Raw genomic sequence first — 23905 nt, 5'->3', positions numbered from 1 at the left:
GTAACCAGAGCTTGATAAAGAGCCCTTAAAGAAAAAAATCCAATTTTTAAATGCAATTACTAGTTTTCAACCCCTCCCAACTCAGCCCAAACCTCAAAATAACAGTACCCTCAAAAGAACTCACTTGTATTAACTTATGCACATGACAGCAAAACTCTTTTGACATTAACATCAAATAGGCATGTTGTAATTTACTATCCATTTCATGAGGAAAAAAGCAAGTAATTTTGGCATTGCTTATATTCATATTAATGCTGATCCAACTAGAAGAGCAAGAGCTCTGGGATCACAAAGCAGGGTAGCTGCTCACCTAAATTTCACCTTCACCCCTAGCTATCCTTAGCTACGGGTGAAGGTAAAATTTAGGTGAGAGGTATGAAGACTTCAAAAATATTTCATACAGTAGTATGGTATACTATTCAGGAAGAAATCATAAGATTAGGTAAAACCACCAATCTCTCACATTAAAACAGCCATCTCCATTCCATAAGATAGGCAAAATGCCAATCAGTTTCTAAACCAGTATTTTATGTCACTTAACATTTACTTATATTTTACTTACACTTCTTCAAATAATTAATGATTTAAAATTCAGATGGAAAGATTTTGAAGATTAGTATACAGTTTTAAGAGGCATTTCTTAAAATGAAGACATTTTGGTAATAACATTGCACTGACCATTTTTAGACAGGTGTTACTAAACTGCTACAAAACTTTTTTGTAAGGCTGATATAAGCAAGATTCTGACAGTTCTTAAAATCATGTCCCTGTGTTGGCATAAATATTAATTTCTTGCTGGCCTTTCTATACTCCCCAAATTCACTTATTTCTCAAAGGAGAAAGGCAACCTGATCTTCAAACAACTAAGATGGGGATTGTATCCTTTTGTATCACCAAAGGACCAGAGCTGCAAGGTCTAATTTTCTTTTGATATTTTCCTGGACAAATTTTTCAAGTCAAAACACACTGCAGCTTCAAAATATATCTGCATGCTAGTAAGCATGCAACTAGGAGACTGTGCTTGCACAGAGAATGCTTTGTTTATTTGCACCTCTCCATCTAGTCATTAGAAACCAGCACAGAAGAAGCAAGCAGCCTTGGCACAGATTTATCTGTAAAATTTTACATTTTTAAAAACCATTTCTGCGCTCCTGAGATTTTAGTTTTTCCCCTGTGTTCTTGTGCAGCCCTGGGAAGGGCAGGTGAGCAAGCTGAGGACAGCTCTGAACGCCAGCAGGTCTAACCCCACGTTTCAGCAGGAGATTGCTGCATGTTCGAGGGCAGTTTTAAGGCAACTCGGAGTGTGACAGAACGTCAGTGCCGCGGGGTCTGAGAGGAGCTTGTGTGAGGCGATTCTGCTCTGATCCCGAAAAAGGGCAAAGTCACAGGGAGAATGGACAAATCCCCAGCCAAGGGGAGCTGTGTTTTACCTCCGTGAGGGGAGGCGAGGCGGACGGGGCCTCGCTGCGCAGGGCCGGCACCCGCAGCCCTCAGGAGCGGCGTGAGGGCTCCGGTCCGCGCAGTCCCTGGACAGCTCTTCCCCCTCAGGCTCGGCTGAGGGAGAGGGAGGAGGAGGAGGAGGGGGCAGAGCGCGCCATGGCGAGGGCAGGCTGAGGAGGCTCCCGCTCCCTGAGCCGCTCCCGCCGCCGGCGGAGCTCGGCGGGGCGGGGAGGGGACGGGCAGCGCCGGGAGGCGGCACCGCGCTCCACCTGCCCCTCTCCGCCGCGGGCAGTGATGAGGCGGCCGCGGGCAGCGGCTGGCGCGGAGCAGCCGGAGTTTGTTCGCCACCCGTCCTCATCTCCCTGATGCTCTGAGCCGGAGTCTCCTCCTCTCCCTGGGCTCGCACCCGGGCTGGATGCTCCGCTCGCTCCTCGCTTCCCTGCCACAGCCGCCGGCCGCTTCCCGCCGCCCCGCAAGAAATGGAGCCGTCCGCTGCCCCCCTGGACACCACTCCGAACCCCGCCATCGTGCAGCCCCCCGGGGCCAACCCGCCGGGTGCCCCCCGGGAGCAGCAGCAGGAGCAGCTGCGGATCGGGGAGAGCGGGCAGTTCAGCGAGGGGCTGGAGGACAGAGGTGAGCGCCCGTCCGTCCGTCACCCGCCTTCCTGCACGCTGCCACCACCTCCCCCGCGTCCCGAGGCGCCTGATACCCACCCCGACGGCTCCTCCGACACCCTCTCCGCAGCATCCTCTCGCTCGCTCTCCTGGACCCGTACCATCCCCATGCCGCCGCAGCAGCCCTGCCGGCCCCCTTCCCTTCAGCCCCACACGGGTTCTTGCCCCCCGAGCTCCCCGCTCCAGCCCAGCTCGCCCACCCCTCATCCCGCCGCCGGCAGCCCGCTTAACATCCCCCCCGCGCCGCCCTCGAAGCTCTGCCCCGTTTTAGCTCCCGTGCGAGCGCTCCGCGACAGCTTTGAAGTATTTTTATAAACTCTATTCGTGGCTGTTCCCACCTCGCCAGAGAACTTGCCTGCCTGGCGGCGGAGCGGCTGCCGGCGGCACATGGCTCCACAGGCAGCGCGGGTGGCGGCGGCGCTGCCGGGGCTCCCGGGGCTCTGGGGCTTTCCTCGGGAGGCCGCTGAGCTGCCCAAGCCGCCGGGGTGGTCGCTGCCGCCCCCCGAGCAGGGCATCAACGGGGCGTTTCTGGGGTTCCGCCCCAGCCGGGCTTGGGGTTGAAGTCGGGGCACTTGTCTCACACCTTGTGTCCCTTCCCCCACCGAGCTGTGCAGTTCCACACAACTCGTTTTTTGTTATTTACTTAAATACCTGAGCAGGGACGGAAAGCTGCCTGCTTCCAAACCGCGTTACGCTTTAGTGCGAAGCACATCCATTTCGGACATCTGTTCAGGGCTCACTCACCTGCCGCCCACAAAGGCAGCTGCCATTTTAACCCTCCCCACTGCCCTGTCCTCCACAACGCCTCCAGGCTCCTCTTCCACACAGTTTGTCTCCATCTTTTAATTTCATCTATTGGCTTCCCTTAGCCTCTCTCTCTGTTGCATTTTTCTTCCTTTTCCATTTTGCTTTCAGCATCCAGGAGTCCCTTTTGTGTTCTCAGTCTTCATCCATAGCCCCTTTACACATAACCCCCCTCTATGTCCTGTTCTTTGCCCAGCTTTGCTCACAAATCGTAGACACAAAGTAGAGGAGCCAGGGGAAGAGCATTCACCACCTTCTTGACAGCTTCCAGTCATGTCAGGGCTGGGGACGGCCCTTACTCGAGGGGTACCCTCACTGTCACTGCCAGTGGCTGAGGACAGACATTGTGCCTGCCTCAGGGCACTCTGAAGCTTCAGCTCTCTTTAAATGAGGGAGGAATTTTGATTATGGTTCGAACATGGAAGTTTGGCTACAGAAAATTTTAATTAGTGCCCAGTATGACAGAGGCAAAGGTGAAAGCTGTCCCTTTTGGTATTAAGGGTAATTCCATAAAGATAGTAGTGTGTGTTGTATCTAACCTACCTCTTTCTATGAGGGAGATGAAACTAAAGCTGCTGATTTAATTTTCTTCCTTGCCTCCATGCTTTTTCTATGACCCTTGCAGTACCTTTCTTTTAGCTTTTCCTGTAGTTACATATTCCAAGTATACCAGGATAATTCCCAATCATTGTAGAGGGAAATCTGGTATGCTTTTTGCAGGTTGTCCCTGTTGAAAATGTTAACAGTCTGTCCTTTTAGATTGTACTTTTTCCTACAATCCTTTCCAATGAATCATACCAGAAACAGATATAGAGATGCTTCCATGCTTGCTAAAAATAAATACTAATCCTAAATTTTGGAACTAGATCTTTGCTCTTTAAGAGCCAGATCCAAAATCGGTGATAATTTTGTGGATGGGACCCTTAAATTAACATCCTTAGGTGAACAGGTTTTTTATTAGCCTTATCTCTTCCACAATTTCTAACTTGACATTTTAAAATGATCCCTTAGCCAAACAGAAAAGTACTTCTGGTAAGTCAGCATATGGTAAAGAATATCCTAGAATCACTTCACAAATATGCCAAGCTTGTGTTCTGCAACTGTTAGGCAGGTTTTTTTCTCCTTCTGATTTTTTATGGGAAGAAAATCTGTTAATATGTGAAGATGCTGAAAGATAAATTAAAAATCCAGTGAATTTAATCAGTTCACCATCTTTTCTATACCTTAAGGATATCCACGTGTTAAATAAATTATTGGCAATAAAATTACTCAGTATGTTAATTTCAGGGCGGAGGAATTTCGTTTGTAGATGCTAGCTTTTTATTTTTGTAGCGGTGCAGGTCATACTGAAAGATTAACTTTCATCCTCCTGTGGATGCTTGCTTTCTTATGGTCAGTGAAGAAATATGGAAGTTTTCCTTGTGAATTTTTTTCTTTGTGTGTAGATTAATGAGCTGTTGTTGCCTCTAAATAATTTTTATTCTATGGGTTTGGTAGTCATGTGAATGAGTTTGTACCTTTCTGTGCTGGCCTCAGGACACTCATAAGAATTAAATGATCTTTCTTGGGGGTGAAAATTTTAAATACAGAAAATGTATTTGAATTATTTCAGGAAGGAAGGGATCACATCGCTGACAGCCAGAATATGCCAGCCATTTTGAGAGACAGAGAAACACACACACACACACACATACACACACACACACACACACACACACACACACACACACACACGGCAGAAGTGGTTGAGTTTTATCAAGACCGCAGTCTCTGTCATACTGGACACGTGCTTGACATGTGAATAGTAATCAGGAGTCTTGCACTAGCTCTGGGGCTTATTATTCATTCCTCAGTTTAATTAGGGTATTGTTTGATTTGTTAGTATCAACTATGGATGTTGGACTTCCCAGGTAATATGAGCTGTAGCCATGAATTAAAGGATGCCTTAAAAGAAAGAAACAGGTGAGGATATCTGTCATTCTGATCTGTGTTCATTTGAGGTTTGAAATATTGAGAGTCAAAATTGGCTGAAAAAACCTTTGCTTTATGTTCCAAACAGATTTGGACCATAATTTGAAATCCTTGGTTTGGGGAGGGGACAGGAGGGGAGAATACACAAAATGTGAGAAGATGTATTTTCTCTATGGTTAGATTAGTAGAAATCCCTCCTATGTTTCAAGATGTGTTGTTGAATTACCTCATAGCAGACAGCAATTAAACTGTACATTGTTATATATAGTAGCAGAAGATAGGCCAAACATTTGTGGGGGAAAAAAAATAAAAATCTTCGCACAAATGAAAGCAGGCATGGAGAAATGGCTGTGCAATCAGTAAAAGACTCAAAGCTTTTGGAGTTGTCATCTATCAGTTTTTTTGTATTAGACAGACAAAGAATGGAGGTAATAAGAAATGGACATAATTTCAGTATAGGGACGGGTTCCATGCAAGTTTGTATATTCTTTTCCATTCATAAAGGGGGGGAGTGTGTAGCACAAAGTGTGATAATGTTTTATATTTTCTAAAAATACAGTACAAGCATGAAATTCTCAGAGTGGCTTTCTGAACTCCCATAAAGAAACTCCCCATGCTTTATTGTAACTGAGGTGTAAAAAGCATAAATAATTTTTCCAAGACAGCATGTATCCCACCATTATGCTAGGATTACAACCAGTAATTTTAACAGTGGCAGAATAAAATCTGATGGCTCAAATTTGACCCCCCCTATATGCCTGCCCCTCTGCTGACATATTGTTGCCCCCAAGGCAGATATGTCTGATTCAGTTCTGAATTGATTCCAAAACCATTGCAGTTTTCAGCCAGTATATTACAGTCAGTTGAAATGAATATCTTTAAATGTTAATAAACTTGGTTAAACATGGTGTGGATTCAAGAGTACGCTGTGTCCCTGTCTTGAAAGTGGCAACAGCCACCAGAGAGAAAACTGAGGAAGGTGAGGATAGTACCAGCTTCAACTCATATGTTTTAATCTGATGCTGAGTCTGACACAGCCCCTGTTCTCCACCCTTTGTCTGAGACCTGAGAACAGCTACTGAAAGTCGTTCTGTTAAACCAGTGTCTCAGTTCAATGCATTCAGTGCAGGCAAATCTCTCTGATAAGTGCTCATCATCTGAGAGGAACCACCCACATCTTCTGGAGTAACTCATTAAGAAATTTTAAGCCATCAGGTTTTCTCTCCAGTAAAGCAGATTTGAGCTGAAACATAATGGTGAGAAAGAATGTATGTTTCAAATTACATGAATGTATTAAGCATAAACTAATCAGAAAAGGATATACAGAATGCAAATACGTAAAATTCGGAATGCATTTTAGAAGTGGCTTAAGACTCAGATTGAGAGAATAAAAACCAAAGAATGTTAATTTATGTTTAAGCTGCATTCTCTGTGATGTAAGACCAGTAGACAAAAGACTTCCACAGACTGAAAGCATCAAAAAAGAGAAAAAGCAATCGCATTCCCTTGTGTTCAACAGCCTTCTACACTGATTGCAGCAAGGACATAATTGGTTCTTCAGTTAGTTCTAGATGGGAATGGGTTCTTACCCCAAATGAAGGACAAGGTGCTTCAAGAGGCTTTTTCAGCAGTGACAGCTTTGATTCTGGGGCATGGCCACTTGTGCTTTGATGATCAATATGTGCCGTGTATCCCTGTGCCTTGGGGGGCCATTCCACAGGGACTGGTGAGCAGGAGTTTTCTCCTATGTTAATTAGCCCCAGGATCCTCAAGTTCTGAAACAAGTTTTGATCTGAGGGAGTATAGGACTGAACCATTTCTTGTGCAGAGGTACAGGTGGAAATCATATTGATTGTGAATTTCCATAACTGGAACGCAGTGCTTTTTTTAAGGGATTGATGTGTGGGTCTTTCTGTGTGGAGTCAAAACAGCTTGAGTGTGTTCTTCTTGCTTACTCACATGTTTCTGGTGGCCTCATTCACTTAACCTTAATAATGTGAGCAGGGTTTGATTCTGTTTTGCTTTTGTGTGTAATATACAATGTAAATGTATGTTCTAGGGCTGAACTAACACAGCTGTGTTTTTAAGAGGAGCAATGCATTGTTCATACATTCTCTGCTTATTGCTTATCAGGTTTACTAGAAAGCAGTACAAGGCTAAAACCTCATGAAGCTCAAAGCTACAGAAAGAAGGCATTGTGGGTTTCCTGGGTCTCCATTATTGTCACACTGGCTCTTGCAGTGGCTGCTTTCAGTGAGTATTGGGAATATTTTAAATTTCACACCTCTTCTTTTTTTTTGTTTTTATTTTGGTCTCTTTCTTTCTTTGTGGAATCTTTCTCATGTTTTTTTTTTTTTTTTTTCTTTGCAACTGCTAAAGAGGTTTTTCTCCAGACTTCCTGTGTCTGCATGGTGCTTATAAATTAGTAAAACTGTTGGGTTTTTTTTCTGCAGAGTATAGGGTTGTTGAAGGTCGGAGAAAGAAACAGGAGATGTTGATTCCTGCTCGCATTTATTCGTGTAGAACTGTTCATTTTGGAGAATAGTGTAAAAATCATTATGCAGTGGGCTGCCTTTTACTGAAGAGGTCAAATATGACAAATCTTATTCTGTTTGGAATTTATAGTGGGAATGCTATAATAAAGAACAGTGAATTTTAATAGAGAAATATATAATTTATCTGTAGTACACTGACAGATAACCTAAGACAGTGCTAATCTGGAGGAGAAATTCAATTTTCTTTTTAGAACAGTGTTTTTCTATAAGTTTCATGACATTTTTCAAATTTACCTTTAAACAAAGGATTTGAGTGAGGAAAAAAATCCAAACTAAACCCAAACCACTTTCATATGAGAAAAAATGAAATCTATTTTTTAAAATTTCAAAACAGGAAAAAAAAACATCATTGTGTAAATACAAATTTTAGTTCAATGCGAATTTGAGGTATACAAGCTTTTTATCTTGGGCAATGAAGTACCACATGAAAGACAAAAAGAAACATGGAATGTGGAATAAAATCTTTTCATGGGCACATTCTCTGTTTTAGAGAGGGGAAAAATCAGAAGTCATTGAATTTATGCTTTAATACAAATAAAAGGAAGGCTCTGTCTTGGAGACATCAAAGAAGTCTCAAAACATCATTCTTAAGCTTGATAGAGACAGACTTGTGTTGTTTTTCTTTTTCTTTTTCTTTTTTCTTTCTTTCTTTTTTTTTTTTTTTTTTTTTTTTTTGAATCACAGCAGCATGTCTTTTGTTATTCTAATCTGCATTGTATGACCTGCTGCTGGAAGTTGGTGTCAGCTCCCAGGAGAGGTGATTAAAATCTGACCAAATGGTCTCTGAAAACTCAACATATATTACTCAGAGCAATTTATATGGAAACACAGGTACAACAACTTGGTTCAGAAATAAGAAAAAAGAGGAGGAACACTTAGAAGCAGAATCTGACACTGTAAAGAATCTGAATGTTAACAAGAGAGTGAAACAAGTTTCCATTTTGTTCTGCTTCATGGAAATGCAGTGGTCTGTTTTTGCTACTGAAGCAACATAAAGGTAAATACTATGTTACAGAATAACCCGGTTACCTCTAAACACTGTAGTTTTAAGGAATATTGTGATATGGCTTAATTTTATTTTTCATTTTCATTTGTCAGCGTTGCAAGAATTAAATGTAATATAGATAACTAAAACTCTATCTTTTAAAAAGATCCTTTAAAACATTTTTTAATATTATTTGGGCTGAATTCTTCTTTTCTTTTCCTTGTTTTTCGGCACTCTGGTAGTGTTTAGAGAAACAAACAACAGCAAAGAATGTAGTGCCTGTCTGGATATTCTGTGGCTGCATATTCAGCTAGAAGGGATAGGTGCTGAACTACTGAAATCAGAGCAGACTAATTATATGTTTTTGGAATGTATCTGTCCCCATGGTTTGCTGAGGCTAAATTTATGAAGAGTAAGAGAGGAATCAGCACACAGATTCATATTAAATCTGTATGGAATCTCTTATTAGGTAGTTGGCAGTTAACTTACATGCCACAAAAGCCTTGCCAGGGCTTTTCATGTGTTTATTATTAATGTTTTTCAATCTTTGAGGAAAATACACTGACTTCTGGGATCACTTTGTTGTCCCCATGCAATTTCAGAAGTTCTGCTCATTTTACTGCCTCGCACTGGCTGCTCTCTTCCTCAGTGCTGTCCTTTTAGCAGGTTCCTCCAGCCAATCCGTGAGCTGGGAGAGATGCCAGGTGACCAGAATTTGCTGCCTGTTTGATAGAAATGTTTAATTGTCACTTTGGGGTATCTGACACTGACAGTTTAGCAATAGCAAATAACTGCTATTTAAAGCATCCTCTTTCCATTTTACCTCCTATCTGTAGTGGTGAAGTGTTGGAAATACAGCCCTGATGTTCCATTTCAGTAAAAACCAGGGACCTGTTCTGGTTATTGTCAGGCTGCACTGACTATTTTCCCTGCTCTTCCTTACTCCTCTAGAAATTCCTCATTTAAATTCCTGTTTTATCCCCTTCAAAATGCTTTCTTGCAAGTGTATGTCACATGTTATAGTCAAGATACTATGCCAGGGAACTGATGTTATCTGATAACTATAGGAAAAATGCTAAAGGGAGAATAGGGAAGAGGTTCAGGAGCCTCCTTTTCCAACCAAGTGTTTGTAAGTAGACTTCTTTCCCTTTTTATGGGAAAGAAGGCTGGTCTAGTTGCCTCCAACACTGTATTTTTCCAGCATTAGGTAAGTTGTAATGGTTTATCTTGACTGGTAAGAGGTGTTTTCTTTTGGTGGGATTATGATGCTGCCCTAGCTGAACTCTGATCTTTCACTTGGCAATTTTGAAGGAGACTGAAAAATCTCATGTTGATCTGAATACATAAAGCAATTTCCTTATTAAGTAATGTTTATGGCAAATGAGGTTTGACATCATGGAATCATAGAATTTTAAGGTTGGAAAATACATCTAAGGTCATCAAGTCCAACTGTTAACCCAGGACTGCCACGTTCATGGCTAAACAGTGTCCCCAAGTGCCACATCCACACGTTTTTTGAAAACTTCCAGAGGTGATGATTCCACCGCTTCCTTGTGCAGCCTTTCCCAGTGCCTGGCCACCCTTTCAGAGAAAGCTGAAAGCTGGGTATGGAGCAGAATGACTGCTTAAGGCAAAATGAAGTTGTCACCTTTTGTTCACTAGTATTGACAAGTAGGACTTAGACCATGAAATCAGCTTTTCCACTTAGCTGAAAGAACAGATCTCTTACTGTCAATCACTTAATAAACTTAATTTTACTGCAGAAATGCTGTACTTGTAAAGGAGCATTTGGATGCTGTCTCTGATGCTGCTCCTGCACTCTGTGGTAACCACTGTGGTCTCATGGCTCCGAGAGCTGTTGCAGATGTTGCTCTCCAGCATGAAATTGCACATGGCTTCAGTAAAATCTCTGTAGAGATCTCTGTGTGAGATCCTTGAGGTGAGAGGAGCCCCATGGATCATCTTTAGTGGCTGAAAATTTGGTGCTCTCAAAATATTCTGGCACTGTTGTTTTGTGCACTACTTTCATGATCAAATGCGAATCAATGCCTGGTCAATAAATTAATTTTGCTCTTCATTTCAGGGCTGCCTGAAATATGCATACTTGTAGAATTCTCATCAAGAGTGGATTTACTTTGTTATAAATATATGGCAATAAGCAGAGTCTGAGCATGATAAAAGTTATTAAAATGAACTTTAAATTATTCCTTTGCACCCCAAGTAGGTGCTAGAATAATAATTTTAATATAATTATTTCTGGATTACAGTAATGTAAGAAAAGAATGATAACAGAGAAAAGAATGATAACAGAATAAGAACATATTTTTTTTGCAGTGTATATCTATGTAGGATAAGGCTGCAGTCATTTCATAATGACAGCTGTTATTTCTTTCTCTACCTGCAGTATTATGTGTTCATACTGAGCCTAGTTTAAGAATCACAATAGAGAGCAGGTGGAATAGAACTCTGGTGTTTTGAAACCCATTATTCTTAGTTTCTTGACATTTATGTTACTAAAGCATAATTTTGAAAAATATACAAATATAGCTTCTGCTGTTGCAGTTCAGTTTCTGCTCAGGCAGCTAATCTCTGATAATATTGTCAAAGCAGAAAACAATCTTGTTCTGTCTGGTGTTTTTTCTGTCCAGTATAGACTTGTGATTCACAGAAAGCAGAATGTTCATTCATCTTCCTGATCTGATCAGCCAAAATTGTTTCACAGTGAATGGAGGAGTCCTAGCACTGCATCAAAACAATGTACAGACCAAATTCTGCACTGAAGCTTTTCTTTGTAGCTGGAGACTGAGAGAAGGTTTAGAATGTATAGGTTTGTAAATGTGAGTGTTGTGAAGGCTGCAACCAGGCTGTCCCAGCGTGCCCAGGGCAGGTCTGCACTGGTCACTGGGAGAGTGGAGGGGCTGTTTGCAGAGTGCTGGGAAATGGCAGTGGGTGCTCACATCTGTCCCCAGGGCTGCTCTGGAGATCCTCCCTTTCAGCTCACCACAGGTAAAGTTCAGCTGCACAGCAATAAACGAGTGCAGCAAAAAGTCTCATCCTGGTGTTTAGTCTGGTGTAGTAAGAGGTGCTGGTGTTTTGAGAAGGTGAATTCCATTTATATGTATCAAATCTCAAGTGGAAACTCAGTAGGGAGAATTCTGTGAGCGTGGGAGTATTTTACAGGATTAGCTGTTGGTCCATGGATAAGATGTTGAATGTAAATGCAGACACTGACGTTCTGATTTTATATTAAAAAATTATTTGTGTTTCAGAAAGAATTGTTGAAAAATGATTTATCACAGTGAGCTCCCACATACTGGGAGGCATTTTGTTTGAAATATATGGTGCAAGTGCTTACAAATTTCAGGGTAGGTTTTGCTTTCAGATTAATGCTTTATGCTAATTCAGATTCTAACAATTATAAATGCCAACCGACATAGAAGTTGTGTATCCAGGCCCACTTTTTTCATTGGAATAACTGCATTGAGTCATAAAGTCTCATGTGGGTTAGCTATAGGACATGACTACTGTTTTTTCTCTATTCAGGTGCATGCAATTGAAATTACATGGGACAAATGTTGAGCAATTGAAGTTGTTGTCCTGTGAATGCTCACATGTGGGTGTACTGATGTAATCTGTCACTCTTCATCTTAGACAACCGAGATGGGGAGCGACTATATTAATTTACTGATGAATATATCATTTTCTCTGTGGCCCATTCCTATTCATGCTTGAAAAATTAAATGTATGTGGGCTTTCCCTGATGTTTGCACAATACTTAGGCACAGCTAAGTAATACCTGGGCACAGCTGTGAATCATAATAACACTACTAAAGAAAAATTTAGGGGAAGGTTCATGGTTCTGAGGCTTTTTAGTTTGGATATTCTTTAAAGGCCATTAATTTCAGACAAATGATGGACATTCAGCACTCAGGCTGAGGTTAGAGTGTGTCATCTGGGAGCCTAAACAGAGCTCTTCAGGATCACAGAAAATATGAAAAGTCTTGGTCTTTGTGTTTTCTCATCCATTAATTACACAGAATTGCATTTCTCACTCCTAATGCCCAAGAAAAGGGTTTTTTTTAAATTTTTATTTTCTTGAGCAGAGCACATTACATTTATTCAGAAAGTTACATTTCAAGTCACAATTCCATGCAAACACTTAAAACCAATTAAAGATTTAAAGATCCCTCACTTTGCATGTTTCTCAGGGTGTTTAATTATATCAGTTACAAAAAGACAGATGCTTCAGGGCTGTAGCCTCACAGAAGCGTTAATGAAACCTGGAACTCAAATTCCCAAGGAAGAGTTCTGATATTGGTGACTCCTGTGCTTCCCTGTCATCCTCGTTACAGCTGCACCACTACAGGTGAAAATAGAGTTTGGTCCTAACCATGTTACACACAAAAGCTAAAGGACAAAAAATCCTAATCATGTTACACGTAAAAGCTAAAGGACAAAAAATCCATTGCCTCTGCAGCGCTGCAGAAGACAGCTTTTTGTATAGGTCAGTCTGTACTTAATGACAACAAAATGCAATTTTCATTCACTGAAAATGAAATGAGAGGCCAGTAAGGGCCTGTCTATTTTTTTTTTTTTTCAGGCACAAAAAGCTCTAAGTGACTTTCTTGGGAGGAGAAAATAACATATGGATGTCAGGTTCAAGACTGATAGCTCTTGAGCAGAAGTGTGGGTCTAAAATCTGCAGTGCTTCACACTTCATGAAATCTTTTCCTTAGTTGGCAGGGAAAATGGTTGTAGAAGTCTGTGAAATCTAGAACAGGCTAGATAATGATATAATGTTTTTGAACGGCAAACAATTAAAAAATTATTGCTGTGCTGAAAGTTTGTTAAAACAGCTGAATTTGTGTCTAAATGCTAACCTTCAAAACACACTAGTCTGTTGTGCATTTCTACATTAGAAAATTGCAATTTAATAATTGCTGATGTTAAGTATTCTTATACTTAAGAGTTTTCTTTTCTCATTCTTTTCTCATGAGAAAAGATTGTCCCAAAGAATTTTGAAATCAAAACAGGGCTGATGATGAGGGAAAACCAACACTGTAACACGACTTCATGAAGAGTGAGAAACATGCAAGTACATTGTTTAGGCTGCTTAGTGTAATAACCACAATCACAGTTGCTGTTTTATTCTTCTTTTACAAGGTTTTGTTGGGATTTATTTTGTGTGGAGAAGATTGAAATGAGTCTGTGCAACATTTAGACCAGTAAGAATGGTAACATCTTTCAAATGAATTGACATCTATGTTATGTAGCATAGGTAATATATGTTGTATTTAAATTATAGCAGGATGTTTTAGACACTTGAAATTTGCTCTTCAGTTTTGCCATCAGATCCCTGCTTGGATTCTGTCAAAGGCAGCTCTGTGTTTGATGGTTCAGAGGTTCCAACGATGAGAATACAGTTGTGTAGCAAAGTGCAATATACAAATAAGTATAAATAACTAAGTGTAATTATTATTAAGTAATTGTATGGATGTCATGGGTCCTACTTCTATCCCTGAGGAAATTCTACTGTGCCCTTACAGACAGGTGTGGGTAGTTTTTTGCAGTTTTTTTCTTATGGGAAAAGAATTTAACCCTGAATGGGGAGGGTTTTAGGCAGACCACTTGGTGCTAACTGGATGGTGGGGGAATGATGTTCCCTACAGCCATCCCTAGCTTGTAGTGAGTGAAAAATGTGTATCTTGACTAAAAGCAGATGGAAGTAGTTGGGAGAAAAAAAAAAAAAAGAAGTAATATTAAGTTTATTGCATGTGATTGGTGTTAACTGTTATCCATAAAAACCTGCTTGAATTTTATGTATAAAATTGAAAAGAAATGATCCTCTAGCACAAGTCTCAATTGTTGCTCTTGCTGTATTTTCTGCATCACATAAGTGGGTGTACATCTGCCCTTTGAAGGACCATCCCTGCAGTCTGAAAAGTCAAATGTATTTTCAATCAATTGCTGTAGAATCACTTCCACAAAGTAGTGCCTTAGCTGTTGCAGGTTTGTGCAAAGGCATGAATGTATTAACAGATTTCTTTATGAATGCCTGATGTATCAATAGCATCTGGTTTTCATAGATAATTCCATGTTTTCTCTGCTGTCCCAATTTAAAAATGCACTTCTTTGCTTATTGGCAAAATTGAACTTGTAATTCTTTGTATATGAAGCTGAAAATCATAATAATGACACAAAATGTATGTTTAATATTCATTGTGTAGTTTCACTTTTTGTTTGAATTTTGTGAGTTTTTAAAGCACGACTGGATTCAAACTTCACAGGCAGCAATGAAAGTAATGAAAATAAGTGCACAGCTTTCTTCTTAGGTTTCTTCTGCCAGAAATTTTAAAATACTCATATTTTTTAACTTAATATGCAACAAAATGTAACCTGATACCGCAGTTAATTTTTTAAATAATATTTGTAACTTTTACTTTACTGGAGAGGTTGATAGTGTTTGGTGTTTCCTTTTTGGCACTTATTTTCTGTGGTTTTTCAGTAACAGTGTTTGAGTTCCTTTCATTGAAAATAGAAATTTGTTAGATTTTAATACTTTCTCAGAACAGAATATTATTTGTAAATGATTTTGTAAACTAAATTTATTAAAACTGCACTGTAGGAGGACTTAGTAAAATAATCTCATAAATGATACGTGTTCTTTACCCTGCCCTTGAGCTCCCAGGAGCTTCATCCATTGGAGCTGGATGTGAAGCCATGGTAGTTTTTGGTGAGAACTGGGAGCATCTGGGAGCTGGGGCGCATTCACAGAGTGGGAGCAGAGAAAATAACAGAGAATGAGGTTGGGTGAATAGGTGGCACCACCTCTGGTTAGGTCAATAACCCAGTCTGAGCTGAAGGACACTTTGGTTTCTGAAAATACCCCCAGCAAGAGCATAAACCTTGTGTCCTGGGTACTGCTGCAGGTCACATGCCATGACACTTTGTGAGAGGAGACATATGAATACTGTGTGAAAATTCCAGTCTGGTAAATCTGAAGGTTGGGAAACTTTGATACTTTGTGGTAAATGGGTGTTACAACCTGGTCAGATTCATTTGGCTCAAGTAAAAATCATCACAGTCATTGGTAAAGCCTGAAACAAGCTTTTAATGGACACTAACCTTCATTTGCAAAGCTGTCTTCTTCAGAGAAACCATAAAGAGCTCCTGTGTATCTCTTCTGACCTTTGTGTATGACTTCCATTACTGTTCTTTTCTTCTCTGGGTATTGCAGAAAAAGGGACAGAGAAGCTTATCTTCAGAGTTCAAAGAAGCAGATTAGTCAGTGCTTAGTCAAAGAAGAATGACCAGAAATAACCAGCTGGTATTTTGCTAGACAGAAGAACTGCAGAGGAAGTGGGATGGTCTGACAGATACCATAAAAATAGGTAGACAAGAGGCATCTGCCTTCCAGGAACTGTTGCAGGATAAGTGGCTTTTGGCACTTGCACCACAAGTTCTCCTTTCTGGAGAGATCTCTGAGCCATTTTTGTGCCAGGTGTGATGCTGAGAATGAGTAACATCTACTGCAGAACAGGATCTTTGGCTGCATCCTAAATGGAATTTTCTCATCAGATACGAGGATTGTTTCTCTTCTGCTATTAAAGATTTTGCTTCAAGGAACTGTTAAGTACAATGTATCTTTTCAATATATCAAAGTGAAGAAAATAAACATCTAAGTGCATTGTCCACAGATCACATTCTTTAGTGAAACATTTTAATGGCCAAAGAATGACAGTGTCTCCCCAGGCTCTGAAAGAAAAATTTTAGAAGAAAGATTTATTATTGTGTAGTGGGAGATTTAATAGGCAGGAAATGCAGCCTGCAGTGTCAACTAGGATGCACAGTTGGGGAAAAAAAGTAACTCCATGCAATCCCATTCTGGTAGGGAATGACAGACAGGTTAAGGTATGCTTGAAATGTTGATGTTAAATTCACATTTAGTGTGAATTGAGTTTACTGTTGCTCACAGGTCCATGGCAGGCACAGGGCAGAGCCAATGACCCAGCATCAGACCTGGCTAAGGCCGTGGAAGCCAGAGGTAAAACTGACAGTGATTGCAGTGGTGGCATAACACTTCCCAAATGCATGGCTCAGGGGCTGTGAGAAAACTGCTCAACAGCTCCAGACAGCCTGTGCAGCTCTGCTTTATGGGCATCAATTTGCATGTGTGCTGGAGCATGCTGCCAGGAGTAAGGAAGACAGATGTAAGGCATCAGTCTCAGCTTGTTGTGTAAAACAGGGCTGTGTGTATGCCCAGAGGATTATTGTGTACCTCCCAAATTGAGAGACATCACTATTCTCTGACTTGCTGCTGAGGCTGACATATATCAGGCTATAATGTCTAACTAGGTGGAACTGATAGTACCCGGAAGAGCCAATTCATCTGCTCATTTTTGTGGCACATTAAAAACTAATAGTAAACTGTGTCTCCTTTTCATTTAGCATGACTTGATATTTCTGTGTGCAATTGCCTGCAACAAAGAGAGATTGTTTAACAATCTTCTCTAGCCATGAAAAACTGAGTCAGCAAATTAAATTATTAAGATTTTTAGTTAAAGAAGTAGAAATCATAGTTCTGTGCCCTTTACCATATGAGTTCTGACAGTGGGAAACCTGTAGTTACTGCCTGTGAATGTGTCAAAAACCCAAACCCACAATTATCTCATACTGAGAAGTGGGCAGGAAAATGATTCAATTTTTGTATTTTGGGTCCTGCCACTTGAACAAACCCTACTCAAAGTGAAATTTCCTGTTACTCTCCCACTAAGAGATACTCACTGGGTTATTGTGTGTACATTTGCCTGCTGAGAAACATCTGGTGGATGAAAACAAGGCTGTGATTTAAGGGATAATGTTGCAAGTGATGTTTAATGGCTTATGGAATCTTTAGACTTGAAATCACCTCTATACACTTAAGGTAATTTATAGGGACAGATTTTCAGCTGAAGGCCATAGATTTGTTGACTTCCTTGGGTTTATTTCAATTTGAAACAAATGAGCATCAGTCCCTAAAGCATATGACAAATAATAGGATGAACTTGTACTAGAGGAGGTATTTTCAGACTCTGTTTAGCATTTCCTTTGTGTTTTGGTAGTAACTTGTTTCTCACTTTTGTGAGGAAATATTTGCTTAAGGCAGTCTGTCTTGACTCTTACAAGCATTTTTAAACACCGGGGGAAAAAGGTGAATTAACAGGAACTCAGATCCTGCCAGGTTCACAGAGGCTGGGCCAAGAATTTGCTCCAGGGACTATTCTAATCCTGGGCATAGCCCAAGCTTTCTTTGTGGCTTTGGGCAAATGATTTTACTGCCATAAATTTGTTCTCCATCTGCACACATCAGGCTTTGATAAATGAAAAGGTAACTGATTTTTCTGCCAAAAATTGGAGTGTTTTGCTATACAGTAGCTGACACATTTATATACAACCCATGTCTTTAGAGTGACAACATGCTCTGAATTTTGTATGTGCAGGAAGGCATCGCTGGCTACTCCATCTGAGTATTAGACCTTCTGATTTGTGGGGTAATTTCCAGAGTTTGTTGTGGTTTAACTAGTGGAAACTGTTTCAAAGTCACAGAATTTCTAATGCTGTAGTGTACTGAATGCATTTAGATGTTTTTGACTTCTTGTTGCCTGTGCAGGGGTAAATTTACTGTTGAGTGATGTGTTTTGGGCTGGTGGGTTTTGAGGAATGTGGTGCTATACTGATGTGTTTTGGTGGTGCAGTAAACCCAGTTGAGTTGGAATAATTTGGAGACAATTTAGAGTAAGAGGAGAGGGTTGTGTAGTTGTGTAGGGTGGTGGCTGCTGGTGGAATAGCTTCACTTTGTGCAGGGCCTCTCAAGGTCCCTGAAGTATTGAGGGGCTTGATTATTTTTTTTCCTGCCTTTTTTTTTTTTTTGTCTCCATTTTGTAGGTGGTAGAGAAAGGTAAATGTTATTAACATTGGTTTTTCAGTGCTAGTAAGCTTATCTTTGTTCTCTTTCTTTGAGTAACCATTTTATTGGTCAGGTAGAGGTTGGAAAGGATTTCTACAACTTGAAACTGCTGTCAAAGGAGTACAACTGAGAAATGAAAAGGGCAGGAGAATGCTATGAAATAATCTGCCTTGAGTTCTAAGTGCATGCAGTTCTTGAGATCAAGGAGGAACTCTTTACAGAGGATGACAGTTTAAAAAATTTGGAAGTCTCTTCAAGCAGCAAGTAAGATGGCTTTAACTGTTGACAGTTGTCTGGAACACATTAGTGAGGCCTTGAATCTCAAGGAAGAACCTATTTTGCCATGTATCTGTTTAACCTGATGTTCAGTGTAACTTTTCATGATTGATGTTATTTTTTGCAGGGCTATGCTAGATTTGTTGCATGTACTTTTTCTCTTTTTGGGAAAAACAGAGCTGGAGGTTTTTGTAACAAAGCTCAGCAGTCCAGAGTTCAAAGTGAGGTTTGAAAGCTGTATAAAAAGTGCAGTTGGATTCCCTGAGGTTATCAAATGTTTTCCTCTTTTTGTTTTGCCAAGAGTTGAACAGACATTTGAGGTTTGTCTGGCTCAGGTGTGGCAGTCTAAAGCTAGGTAAGTTACATTATTCACAGAATATATAGACAGATTGGTCACTGCATTTACTACTCTGTAAGAATCTGCTGGTAATTTGAAACTGAGCTGTGAATATTTTTCAGGGCATGACACAGGGAAGTGAAAGGGGTGTCTAATAGATCAGATTAGGTACAGCACGTATGTCCCTGGAAATTGCTGTGGTGTTGGAGGATGTTTCCTTGCCCCTTGTAGCTGAAAAAAGAAGCAAAAATTAATTTATGAAGGCTAAAGAAGTGTGCCAACATGAACACTGTCGAGCAGAATGGTGTCCCTGATGGTCTTTTTAGGTGGCTGGAAGTTTGTATTCCTCTATTATGGAATGGAGAAGTCAGTCTTTCTATGTTGTCTTAGAACCATAATAAACAGCTTTCTGCATATGAATGTTCCCTTTATCTCTCCCCGTGGTGTTTTTAGAGTTCACTGTGAAATAAAAGCTGTTCTGCAGTGACCGTGAGGCACACTGGAGTTTAGTGAGTTGGTGATTTGTTACCCTGGCTGGGTACTCTGCACATTTTCTGCATAGGCTTCCTGCTGCAATGCAGGTTTCTGCTAAGCAGTAAAAACCCTTGCTAAGTTTTGCTTTTGCAAAAAACCAAGTCAAAATAATAAGCCAACTTCTGTAGTAGAGGAGAAAAGGCTCGCTAAGTATGGTATGACTTGGACAACATAGAAAAACACCCCAAATGCTGAGTTAAGTTTGTTTGAGAATTAGGGTTGATGGTGCTTATTACTGATGGAATCAATTTTTCATGACCAAATGCACATCACTTGTTTAAAGGACATGTTCCTGTGATGCTGTGCTCTTTCCTGAGCCTGTTATACTTATTATTCCTGTGCCTCCCATGGAGAGGAACTTCAGGTAGATGATTTCAGGAAGAACTATTAAAGGATTGCTGTCTTGCCTTATCTTTACAGCTACTACAGCTTTGTGTAGCATTTGAGGATGTGGATGGGAAGTAAGAAAGTTCTGAGGAACAGGAGATTATGTGCTAACAGTGCATCTGTTGGGTCTACAGGTTAATCCTGGGAAGTGTTTTGTGTGTCACAAAGTCCTGTTGTTAAATCTTTGAAACAGACTTTGTGCCAAGACCTGCTTTCAGTCCCAGTGTCTTTGCTATTCTCATGTACACTGGCAAAGCTCAGTGTTCCTAGAATGAGGAAAAGCCAAAAGGTTTTTTTTTAATCATCATATGGGCAGATGTCTTGGGTGTTTTTAGAGGTGGGAATTGTTCTGATGCTTGGTTTGCCTTTGTGCATTCTTGGTTTTACTGTGCTGTTGTAGGGGGGTGAGCACAATCAGCCTTTATTTCAATGGCACTCTTAAAAATGTAGTTGGGCCTGAGGATTCCATGACTTTCATCTAACTGAAGAAAGCAGACATACTCTCAGTTGGAAAGAAAGGATGGAACTCAGTGATGTCAGTGCTAAACACAAGTGGAAACAGACTCTTAAGTGGATCATCCAAGGTAAGACCCATCAAACCTGGCAGCAAACTGCTTCACAAACAGGGAGGTGATATTCCATCATCCTGCCCTACATAGTAGAGGACATGTGGGAAAACAGATTGCGCAACTGGGTTGCAAAGAAGCTTCAGGACTAACAAATTGGTTTGGAAATCTCATACAAATGTATAAACATAAGTGTGTAGGTCCTGTGGTTTAAAGAAGGGCACAAATGATGGGTCTTGCTAAGTACTATGTAATAAGAAATGACTTAGACGGGATGTAGTGCTTCTAAAAGCATATTCTCAGTTCCTGAGCAAGTCAAAGCTCTCAGGAGAGCTGGGGCAGCCGAGGGCCAAGGGTTATAAACCCAGGCTTGCACTCTTGTTCCCTGCAGTCTGGTTGGCACAGGAAACAAGGGTGTTTATGGCATAATGGTATAATGTTACAATACTGGTTTTATTCAGGAGTGTCTTACACTGTCAGCATTTGAAACACTTAGAAATCTTTGGAGAAAATACACTTTTGAATAGAAATAATTGAGTTTTCTGGAGCTTCTGGGATTCAGCTGTGTTTGTTTTAATTTCTCATACAAGTATGACTTGGTTATTCAAGAACAGTAGAGGTCACATGAGGAACTGATTACCTTTGCTTGTAATTAATCTACTTAACTATCATTCAGGTGATACATTTTGCAGTTAGTTTGAGAAATTATATTGCTACCTGTTCCTTACAGGCAGTTTCACAGTTACAAAGCAGTTTCAGTCCAAAAAGCAGCAGCTTTGATCTTTGGTTTAAATGTGTCAGTCTCTGGGGTCCAATTAGGAAGGAATGGAAATGGTTCTTCTCCTTTCCTGGTGGCCTGGGCTTCACATTTGTTGGCAGATAGAACTGCAAAAACTATTAATTACTACACAGTGCAAAGACACCTTTTAGGCCTTAACATTTACAATCTGTTTTCTTTTTGTGTGTGTATACAATGATTTCACTACGTTAGGTAAGGTGCAGGGAAATTAATAAAATGTATCCCATTAATGATGCTGTGTAGCTCCCCTGCTCACAGAATGTATCTGCCTTGATTTCACTTCTGTAACTTCAATCAGAATTGATTTTTGCCTTTGTGTGTTTCTGTCTTGTGATGCTGAAATTAAGATAAGAAATGTCGAGGCCCTGGGTCAGCAGAAGATGTTGATAAAGGGGTTCTGTTTGGGAGATATTTGGTACTCATTATCTTCTCTGCAATCAATAGGAATCCTCTGATGTAGGAGAACATCAATAGCTGGGAAGAATTTGACATGTAAAAAAGTGCATGGTTTTAGGAAAATCTGAATTTGCTTTCCAGTTCTCGTGCTGATAGGGCATTTAACTTTTCTGTCACCATGTTGCACTTAGATTTCAAGGGCTGCATTTGGATTTCGTAACTCTGATTTAGGAGGAAGAATTAGAAATTAAATAGAAATTAGAGTTTTAAATGACTGATGTTATTTGTTTTGTTTTCATTGAGATTATTCACATTGTGCTCCTAAGCCGTAGTAAGATCCATGATCTTGAGATTTTCAGGAAAGAATGTATTTTTCTAAGTGTAGATATAGTAGAATATGGTATATAATTCCTCCAATTTTAGGCAAAAATTACTGTGCTAGATAGTTAAAGAAAGCAGAGGAATACAGAAGGTACTTAGGATCTTGAAGAAGTTTAGAAGCAATTACATGTGGTTTTGTTGAATTTCTTCCTTTTAGCTTCATCTATTATAAAAACTCCAAACAAGATTGTTCAGAATTCCAATAGATAGGGACAAACCCCCTGGCCTCAGAGGTGGTTTTGTAGGATTTTTCCTCCTTCTTCAATAGGCTCAGAATTTAATTTGCTAACAGTATTAATGATTGGAAGGAATATTTGATATTCCCCTTGGGTCAGATGAGCCTTCTGGAATGTTTTGTGAATACAGTTTTCTGTACATGAAACATTTGTTAATCTTGCTGTGTTCATTTCCAGTGGTGGTCAACTCCAAGTGGAAGAACAAAATCGAATCCTTTAGGTCCCTCTGTTTTCAGTGGCAGCAATACAGGGGTGTGGTAACCCTGATCTCCTTACTCCATGCAAACTTTTGTCTGTTTGACAGTTGGAAGTTTGGGCACTGAGAGTTATTAATCTTCTCAAATATTCATTCAGCACCTGTGGCAAGGGCTGCCCTGCTCTGTGTTTCATTTCACAGCAGCTGTGGTCCTGAGTCACAGGGAGAAGCTCACACGTAGTGTTTGCCTCCAGTGCCGTGCCCACTTCCACAGGCACTGGGGAGGGATGCAGAACATCCTGTTACTTTGCTGTTTTGTGAAATGGTGATTAAATCTGAGCTCTTTAGCAAATAACAAAGTGATTCATAACGCTACACAGAGCACATATTGAATTTGGAGACTAGTAAAAATAGTAGGGATGGCTGCTTCGAGCAACTATCAAGTTTCTGACTCAAAAATTAAATGACAATTTCTTTCTTGTTTTTGGATTATAGAAAGAATGAATTTAGCTTTAAGGGATAGGAAGGCAACAGAACCTGGAGACATGAATTCTTTATGCACTTCTATCGTTTTCCATTAAATGAAACCATTTTTCAAATAGAAAATTTCTTAGCTTTTAAAATATTTCTAAATTTTTTTTGTGAACAGAGATGATTTATCAAACAGATAAAGGATATTAGGCAACCTCCTCTCTTCTGTGCTCACTGTAGAGCTAGTGATGCAATATTTCAGATGTTTCATGATACAGACTGTCTTGCTGATGTAGTTCATATGGTTAATTCCATTTAGCAAGAGTTAGGTTAGCCTTGAATGTAGTAGAATTCAAAGCAATATGTTTGAATGGTTTTCGGTCCCTAGCAACTGACTGGCTTGTCATCCTAAAAATTTAAATTAGGTTCTCCAGAAGTACTTGAGAAAGCAATTGTTTTGTAATTGAGGTTTAGGGTTGGAAAGGAAAGGTTGGAGAGGGAGAAACAATCTTATTCTGGAAAAGCACATTATCCTAAATGCTGTTTGTTGAGCAAGAGGGAGATTGAGGGTCCCAAGAAAAACAGAAATTGTGTTTGCCTGTACTTCAACACCCGAAAGAGTAAACAAATAGCTTCTGCTCCTCTCATCCAGATGGAGAGAAAGAGAACATAGATGTAGCCCAAATTCCAGTTTTCCATTGAGATGCTACTGACACTTAAAGGAAGATGAATACAAACTCAGAGTCAGTCTGGTGGATGTGGTGGGTTGTTGGATACTATCAGTGGATAACTTGTCCCCTCTGATATTTCTTCTCTTTAATTTTACCTTTATGTTCTGAAAAATAGGAAAGATGTTTTTATTTTCTGAATAAAAAGCCCTTAGAATAAAAACTCCATTAGAATTAATTACATGCTTAGTAATATAAAATACTATTTTAGAAGTAATAAAAT

At 40.2% G+C, this 23905-nt stretch overlaps 1 protein-coding gene across 2 annotated transcripts in view; it reads left to right on the top strand.

Moving 5' to 3' along the window:
* The first annotated feature begins 1910 nt into the window (after positions 1 to 1910).
* Positions 1911 to 23905, top strand: part of TMEM163 (transmembrane protein 163) — an 85048-nt gene continuing 63053 nt past the window's right edge. Inside the window, exons 1-2 of one of the 2 annotated variants that reach the window (XM_030278075.4) lie at positions 1911 to 2073; positions 7023 to 7142. In XM_030278075.4, coding sequence (XP_030133935.1) covers positions 1920 to 2073; positions 7023 to 7142 — 274 coding nt within the window. In that variant the 5' untranslated portion in view covers positions 1911 to 1919. The remainder of the gene's footprint in view (positions 2074 to 7022; positions 7143 to 23905) is intronic. The other variant, XM_030278076.4, reaches the window with a different exon arrangement.

This window comes from Taeniopygia guttata, chromosome 7 (genome assembly GCF_048771995.1).
Source record: "Taeniopygia guttata chromosome 7, bTaeGut7.mat, whole genome shotgun sequence".
In the NCBI taxonomy this organism is placed as follows: Eukaryota; Metazoa; Chordata; class Aves; order Passeriformes; family Estrildidae; genus Taeniopygia; species Taeniopygia guttata.
This window is presented reverse-complemented; position numbering and strand designations above follow the sequence as displayed.